General features: G+C 45.6%; 1 protein-coding gene across 1 annotated transcript; it reads left to right on the top strand.

Moving 5' to 3' along the window:
- Positions 1–5660: 5660 nt before the first annotated feature.
- Positions 5661–6602, top strand: LOC142434090 (melanoma-associated antigen B1-like). The gene has a single exon (XM_075538764.1). It carries the CDS (start codon positions 5661–5663, stop codon positions 6600–6602), a length of 942 nt encoding a protein of 313 aa, XP_075394879.1.
- Positions 6603–8650: the final 2048 nt, after the last annotated feature.

Raw genomic sequence — 8650 nt, 5'->3', positions numbered from 1 at the left:
GGGAGCAGGGCAGAGGAGGTTGAGTGGGTCAGTGGGGGTGGAGGAATGGGAAGCCAACAGCCATGAATACAGGAAAGAAGAAGCTGTCCTAAAATTGACCGTGGTGATGATCGCACAATGCTTTTACATAAGATGCATCTATTGAATTGTATGATGTGGGAATTACATGTCATAAAACTGTGCTGCTGTCATTGTGTTTTAAGTTCATGGAACAATGCCATGAAAAGATAATGGCACTTCCCTTGAACTTTGTCATGTCCTCTCCTGGAAGAAACCTCAGAAAGCTGGTGTGGCAGATCACTAGGGCCACACAAACGGCATGCAGGGACTTGGGATGTTTCATGGGAAAAGATATGATTCAAAACAGCAGCTAGATCTACACTGTCACCTAACATGTGAACCACAAAATTAGTCAGGATCTTTATGGAGGCAACTATGGGAACTTGCCTTTTCAATTAATCAAAAGAACAAAGTTGGATACAATGTTTATTAGCGAAGAACAGAACAACAAAAAGGCTGTCTAAGCCTAAGCCAACCACAGTGCCTAATCCTCAGTTCTGAGTCACAGGCACCCAGCTCCTCTCCAATCATTTCCCAGTTTAGTGACTCACCTGAAGGAGGTGGTCTGGGATCTGCAGAGAAGAGGTCCCTGCGAGACTCACGGTAAGGTGCTGAGGGAGGAATGGGGGTTCCACACATTGTGAAGGGGGGGAATCACAGGGTTCTCTTCCTCAGAACTCTGATCCTCAGAGGCCCTGCTCCCTGCATTGGGAGGCCCCCAGGCATGGGTGCTTGGCTCAGCCTCCCCGTTACTTAGTTTTCTGGGTACATGGGGGTCTTGACATCCCAGGCTGATCCTATTTAACAGGGCTTGTAGAAGGTAATAATGCCTCCCTCTGTGAGAATTCTGTGGAACAGAAGATAGGCAGCTCCACAGTGTCACACCCCATTTGAGCGTAGTAACCCCAGGACTGGGGGTTCTGGCAGCCGTGCTGAGAAACACTATGTTCTACCAGCCAGGACTTGATATTTGTAGGAGTCAGAGGTCCTACCACGTGTCAAAGTATGTATCTGAAGTAAGACTCGAGTGGACAGAGTGAGCCAGATAGACCCCCCACCCCAATGATCAGCCCCAGGGAGGCCAGAGACATGCTTGTTAGACCCAATTCCCCCTGACTTCATCCAGGGAGGTTGTGGGAAGGGAGGCTTTTGTCTGAAGCAGGCAGTCTTAGATCAAGGCAGTGATGAGTCCGCACACCGCTCAGGACTCCGAGGGAGAATTCTGAGCTGCCAACCCCAGAAAGAATACAAAGGGTCACAGAGTCCTGTGCTTAACCCCTTCTTGTGGGTTTCTAAGATAGTATTGTCAAGTTAAAGGTTACCTGCTGAACTAGCTTTTCTTGGAGTTACAGCAGAATCTCCCTCCAGAGTCTCCACACATCTTATCCTTTTCATCAAGGGTGAGCTCTTTAGCAGTGTAACTGCCTGTGCTCTGGATAAGACACCATGCCTCACGGCCATAAGAGTAAGTTCTGTGCCGTGAAGAAAAAGTGCCAGGCCTCAAATGGGACCAAAGCCCTAGAACAGTGGTTCTCAAACTTCGTAATGTCACAACCCTTTAATAAAGTTCCACATGTTGTGGTGACCTTCCCAACCATAAAAATTGTTTTCATTGCTAATTTATAACTGTCATTTAGCTACTGTTTTGAATGGGGCAAAACCCTGTCAAAGAGTCATTAGAACCCCCAAAGTGGTCGAAACCCAGAGGTTGAGAACTCCTTGCCCTAGAGGCTGCTCAAGCTAGTGCAGCAAACGCCCCCTCCCAGAATTTGCCTGCCATGGGGACAGAGGGCCCTCTATTGTCCTTCCAGAGAGCTGCAGCTGCAGTGCTCACAGATGCCCATGAAGATGGTGAGGGAAATCCCAGCTCCCCTCAGGCCAGTAGAAGCCTCAGCAAAGGTCCCTTAACAAAGAAGGTGGTCTTATTGGTGAGGCTCCTGATGGAGAATTATCAAATGAGAGAGCCAGTTAGTAAAGGAGACATGGTGAACTCTGTTGTCAAAGTGTCCAAAAATCACCTCCCTGAGATCCTCAAGAGAACTTCTGCGCTCCTGGAGCTGACCTTTGGTGTTGACCTGAAGGAAGGGGATCCCATCAGGCACTGCTCTACCTTTAGCAATAAGCTGGATTCCAGCGTGGATCAAAGAATCCCCAGCATGCCCCAGACTGGCTTCCTGATGATGGTGCTGAGTGTGGTCTTCCTGAAGGACAACTGTGACTCCGAAGAGGAGGTCTAGGGAGTGCTGAATATGATGTGGATTTATGCTGACAAATCACACTGCGTCTATAGACATCCCAAGAAAGCTCTCACCCAAGATTCCGTGCAGCTGAAGTACCCAGAGCAGGTGGCCAATAGAGATTCCCCCACGCTACAAATTCCTGTGGGGCCCAGAACCCATGTGAACTCACCAAGATGAAAGTCCTGGAGTTCATGGCCACCATCAGTGACACCTCCGCCAGTGCTTCATCACCCTGGTGTAAAGAGGCATTGAGAGAAGAGCAAGAGAGTTTGCAAGCCAGGATTGCAGACAGGGCTCGTAACAGGGCCAGAGCCGCCGGATCCCCTGCCCCAAGTGAAAGCTAACAAAAAATTAAAAAATGATTCGTCCTGTCATGGTTAAAAGAGGCTGACAATATTTTAATAGTGGAGAATCAGGTTAGCGTTGGAGGAAAAAAATTATATATATATATATATATATATATATATATATATATATATATATATATATATATATATATATATATATATATATTCTTTTAATTCCTGTTCTACATGTATAACTTGGAATGTTACCTTTCGTTCCCCCTTTTAAGGAGAAATTTCAAATTCTGTAATCTGCAGTTTTCATTATGGTTAAAAGAGGCTGACAATATTTTAATAGTGGAGAATCAGGTTAGCGTTGGAGGAAAAAAATTATATATATATATATATATATATATATATATATATATATATATATATATATATATATATATTCTTTTAATTCCTGTTCTACATGTATAACTTGGAATGTTACCTTTCGTTCCCCCTTTTAAGGAGAAATTTCAAATTCTGTAATCTGCAGTTTTCATTATGGGAAAACAGGCAGTGTACTATTTTTGAGGAGTGGCGAGCCTGGACAGGGCTGGAGAAAGTGCAAGGTTGATATTATCTTTGTGCTTCTGTTCTGTGCGGGGAACTCTGAGTGCTTTCTGCCTCCTCCCTCCCTCCCTGTGCCCTACTCAGCCTCCAGTCCTTTCTTCCTCTTGTTATCAAATGCAGTTCCTTTGAGTAGAAAGTTTCAAACAAGATAAGAAGGCATTGGGATTGGCTAGAAAGAGAGGGGCTCTGAGAGTCTCATCTCAGAGCCCTGTCCCCACCAGTGTCTGCCCCCACTGCCCCAGAGCCCCTACTCTAGGTGTGGGAGCCCTCCGACAGGCCTGCTAGCCCTAGCCTTTCTCTTCCTTCAGATGAGGGATGCCCAGGAAATGGAAACCTTCTTCTGAACTCGCTGAGGCAACTGAGAGACAGAGACATGTGCAGGTCCTGTCATAGACCCTCCAGTGACTTTGGTGGAAACCCTTAACAGGCCCGCCCCCTCAGCAGTCAAAGAGGGAGCCCCAAGGTGCCCCTCCCCTGCTGGACTCCAAGGCCCACCCCGGGGGGGGGGGCGGTGGCCAGGAGTCACACTGCCCCCTTATGGCCTGAGCCCTGTCTGGGAGGGGCGGTCCTCACCCAGCAGAGGGAGCCTGAGGGCAGAAGCTGCCACCTGACTGGTGAGAACCCAGAGTTAAAACCTCAGGGCTGCACTCTGAGAACCAGACCCCCCATCGAGTCCTGTGCCACTGCCACTTCTGTCAGCTGACAGGAGGCCTCAGCCTGGCTATTGTGTCCCAAAGCCACCTCACTTCCCTCTCACATCGAAGGGATGAGCCCTCCTGCTCCTGCGGGCCTCAGGCCTGACCTGGAGTCCGGAAGCAGGTTGGGGGATCAGGAGCCTGTGAACCACAATGCTGGAGACAGACGCACCTGGCTGCTCCCGGGAAGTCTGAAAGGCTAGGAAGCACACGGGGTGCTTCTACTCTGCCTCTAAGCTTCATCTGTGAGCAGGGATTCGCTCCATGGAGGGTGTTGGTTTCTTTTAAAACTAGGATTCAGGGAGATCCAGAACTGACTCGATGGGGACAGGTTTTGTTTTGTTAGCTATTTCTCAAAGAGGAACTTATATTCATGGGGTTATTTATTAAATTCCAGACACTTCCCTAGAGGTCAGCAAGCCCTGAAGGCATAGTGGAACATGCTTTTGGATTCTGACTGTAAGGTCAGCGGTTCGAACACACCCGCCACAGATGAAGCGAAAAATGAGGCTTTCTGCACCCAGAATAATTTACAGCCTGGGAAACCAACCCAAACAGGCAGTTTTACTCTGCCTATACTGTGGCTATGAGTTGGAATCGAACAAATGGCGAGGTTATTATTATTGTTTGTTTATCATGATATGGAGTCTAGGAGATGACTGAGAAGACTCCATCACCTTGTACTCTAAGAGCTGCAGCCCCTCCCACACCAAGCACCCCTGGAGACGCTGGGTGGGTCTAAATCTGACGTGCAAACTTACTTTTTCCTCAGGAATATCAAGAGTTGGGGGCCTCGGTCTTACTACAAGAAATTGGTGTTCAGTCAGAAGAAGACAGATTTCCAGGTCATCCCAGGAATCAGAGTAAGTACCAGGATGACTGCCGGAATCTCCCACTTGTCCAGTTTCTCCTTGGGGCTCCCAGGGAAATGATGGTTTTGCGTAGAGGGAGTGGCCACATGTCAGGGTGGTCTGAAGCTTAGCACCTCTGTCAGTCAAATTGAAGGTCTTCAGTGAGGCCTGCAGGTCCATTCCCCAAAGGACCTCAACCTGTACTGGCAGCACATCCTGTGCCTGGCCTGGGATGGTGGTCTGATGCTCCCCTTCCCTCCATTCTGGATTCCAGAGAGGGCCAGGGACAAGGGCCCAAATAGGGAGTGGGGCAGGATAGGATATTGAGGAAGGATGAGAATGCGTGGGTACAAAAAGAAAGAAAATCAACTATATGGGATATTTAACAAGATACTGTTGGTGATTTCGTTCCTTGATAAGGGATGTGTAAATACATATAGTACATTTTTAAAAATATAAAAACCCCTGCCAATTCCTTACCCCGAAAACCTAAATTGTGGTCTGAGAGGTTAAACATTGATAATAAAAATAGAGGGCAAAAATAAAACTGAAATGGACTTTTTTTTCTTTATTGACAAAGAAGTGCCTGTCAAACAAACAAAACATCAGTGTAGCAAAGCGAGGGGCCCAAGGTCCTGCTAAAAGTGGACATTATGACCATGCTGCTAATGTCCTAAAGCTGGTGGGGTAGTGAGTTACATGTTGGGCTACATACAAGAGTGTGAGAAGGTCAAAACCACCAGCGTCTCCTTGGGAGAAAATGGAGGCTTTCTATTCCCTTCAATATTTACAGTATCAGAAACAAAAAAGGGAAGCTATTCTCTGCCTTACAGGGTAACTATGAGCAAGAATCAACTTGGTCTTTGTGAGTTTAACTGCCCCTTCTTCCACAGGGATCTCAATAGAGTCACCATGCCTCGTGGTCAGAAGAGTAAGCACCGTGTCCGTGAGAAACGCCAACAGGCTCGAGGGCAAAGCCAGGCTGCCCAGGGTATTCAGGCCACTGCAGGGAAGGAGGAAGGACCCTCTTCTTGCTCCCCTGTTTTGGGGGACAGCACCCAGAGGTGCCCTGCTGAGGGTTTCTTGCAGGAGTCTAAGGAAGTCACTGCTCCTGCTTCAGCTGTTTTGTCCAAAAGATCTGATGTAGACAGCAAGGGCCAAGAGGAAAAAAGCCCCAGCCTTGCCCAGAATCCATCTTCCACTGAGAAGCCTAAGAGAGATCTGACAGGAAAGATATGTATGTTACTGTTGTTCCTGATAGACAAGTATAACATGAAGGAGCCCATAATGAAGGCCGATATGCTGAAGGTCGTCAACAAGAAGTTCCAGAAGCACTTCTCTGAGATCCTGAGTGAAGCTGCGGAGCGCATAAAGTTGTTCTATGGCCTTGAATTGAGGGAAGCTAAGTCCAGATGTAACTCCTATGACCTCATTGGGATGGTAGGTGTCATGAAAGGAAACAACTTGAATGGTGGCCTGCAGTTGCCTATGACAAGTCTGCTGATGACTGTCTTGGGTGTGATCTTCGTGAATGGTAACCGAGCCTCTGAAGAATCCATCTGGAAGTTTCTGAATACGCTGGGAATCTATGCTGGGAGGATGCAAGATATTTTTGGAGAACCCAGGAAGCTCCTGGTGTTTGATTTTGTGCTGTCGAGGTACCTGCAGTACCAACAGGTGAGAAAGAGTCGTCCTCCACGCTATGAATTCCTGTGGGGTCCAAGGGCATGTGCTGAAACCACCAAGATGAAAGTTCTGGAGTTTTTGGCCATGCTGAAAGGTGTGAGTCCCTGGGATTTCCCTGGTCCCTATGAAGAGGCTTTGAGAGATGAGAAGAGGAGAGCCCGACAGTGATTTGCATCCAGTGTCCTTTCTACTGCAAACACCACTGAGAGTGCAGGCCCAAGTCTAGTGGCTTCACCAGAACCTAGTGACGTGCGAGCAGATTCTTCACAGTAGTTGACAGGGCTTTCAAGTAGTACATTCCAAAGTAGCTTACAGGAAACAAAATATACTGTTTTCTGATGTGTACTAGTAACTAGTAATTTTTCTCTCTCTCAAACGTGACTTTTGATCTAAGTTTTTTTGTTGTTCAGAATGTGAGCTCATGGGTGTTCTTCATGATCATCGTGGTTTTCTTGGTTATCAGATATAAGAGTTAGAATTGACATCTACAATTACCTGAAAAAAACAAGTCAGCATTTCATTTATGTTATAAAAGTAAGTAGCATAGCATTGAGTTAATCCCAGATTAAGTTTATTAGGATCACAAATGAAAGAAAAAAATGATAAGTATAGATTATCTTGGGGTGCCTTATTCCTTTTTAATTTTACTTGTTTGCAAAATTAAAAGTTACACACACACCCACGCACACACACGGCTGGATTTGATTAAAATATTTAGGAGTTGTTTTGTGTTTATTTGAAGCCTGCATATTTTCTGAAATGTACTTAATTAGAAATAAAGAAAATTTTAAATTGTGATGAAACAGTTGTCTTGCCTGAGCTCAAAATAACCAGATGCCTACTGCCATTCAGTAAACACAATATTTCCCCACCAGTTGTAAAATGCCCCTGTATTACACTACATACATTTCCATAATCCAACAAGATATGTTTATCATTCATACTTTGCAGAAGAAGAATGTGTATAAGTCTCAAGTTCACAAGGCTGATAAGTAGCATTGGTGGACCAGAACCTTTGCAGAATCTATCTGGACCACAGTTTTTCAGTCCTTCAAGACAGAGCCAGGTCTTTTGTTCCTTAAATGATTTTTCCTCTCATCACCAAAACAAAATATATCTTAATGAATATAGGATTCTGCCAAATTAGAAGAATATAAAAATAAATTAGAAGTAGGCATCAGAAAAAATAGGAACCCCAAACCTTTGCCATTATATCATTTTGACTCATCACAAAATTGTAAGAGAGTAGAACACCCCCTTAGGGCTTCTAAGACTGCAAATCTTTACAGGAACCAGGAAATCTCATCCTTCTCCTGTGGAGTGTCTGCTGGGTTTGAACCACAGAGTTTTCAGCTACAATCCAAATGTTTATCCCATAGAGCCACCGGGAAAGTTAATATTGGTGGCAAGATTGTTGTCTACATATGGAATGTCAGGTAATCTTAAAGATCACAAAATGATGCTGGGGAACCCCTGATTATAGAAAGTAAATATTTCACAACATAGCTGCATAAAAGACTAAATCTGGGTGGTGAGGGGAAAGATGTGTCTTTTCTCTCATGGACCACTTGTCCTGTCTTGCGCTTCATTCTTCTTGGACAAGAGCACACTGTCTGCTAGGTATAACATAAAGAAAATGCTCATGAATTGCAGAGATGTGACATTTCATCTGAAGTCTTTCATTAATGATTTGGAGCCAATATAAGGACCTTAATGAGTGAAGACAGAGCAGGACCAAGGATGTAGGGATCCTAGAAACCTAGATTGTCTCGTTATAACTTAGATGGTTCTGGCAGGGCTAGGACCTAGATACGCAGGGCTGTAAGACTAAGCAACCTTTCACTTACTCTCACGCCCACTCAGAGATCCAAACCTAAGTCTAAGCCAGTGTCTTTCAAAATGGGTTATAGACCCCCTTGGGGGTGCTAGTCAAACCAGGAGCATAGGCTTCAGGAGCAGGTACCCACACATTATCTTGTCTTATGGGCTATAGTGGAAACATTTTTAATTTGTGGGGGTGGAGCACTGAGGGTTTTTTTTGCCTATTTTCTTCCTGAAAAAGGGGTGATAAGTCAAATAAATTTGGGAACCTATGGTCTAAGCAGACATACAAGCTTGCTAGAAATCAAGGAGTGGACGCTGAGTGAGGACTGAGGGGAATTCTTTGCTGGGTCATGGTGCCCTCAAGTCTGGGCATGCATTGTTGCATCTGGGAG

Source organism: Tenrec ecaudatus, chromosome X (genome assembly GCF_050624435.1).
Source record: "Tenrec ecaudatus isolate mTenEca1 chromosome X, mTenEca1.hap1, whole genome shotgun sequence".
NCBI classification, from domain to species: domain Eukaryota; kingdom Metazoa; phylum Chordata; class Mammalia; order Afrosoricida; family Tenrecidae; genus Tenrec; species Tenrec ecaudatus.
Note: the sequence above shows the minus strand (reverse complement) of the source record. Positions and strands in the feature narration are given on the sequence as shown.

What these genes read in the sequence shown, in the direction of transcription:
- LOC142434090 (XM_075538764.1), top strand. Translation starts at nt 5,661, where the DNA reads ATGCCTCGTGGTCAGAAGAGTAAGCACCGTGTCCGTGAGAAACGCCAA.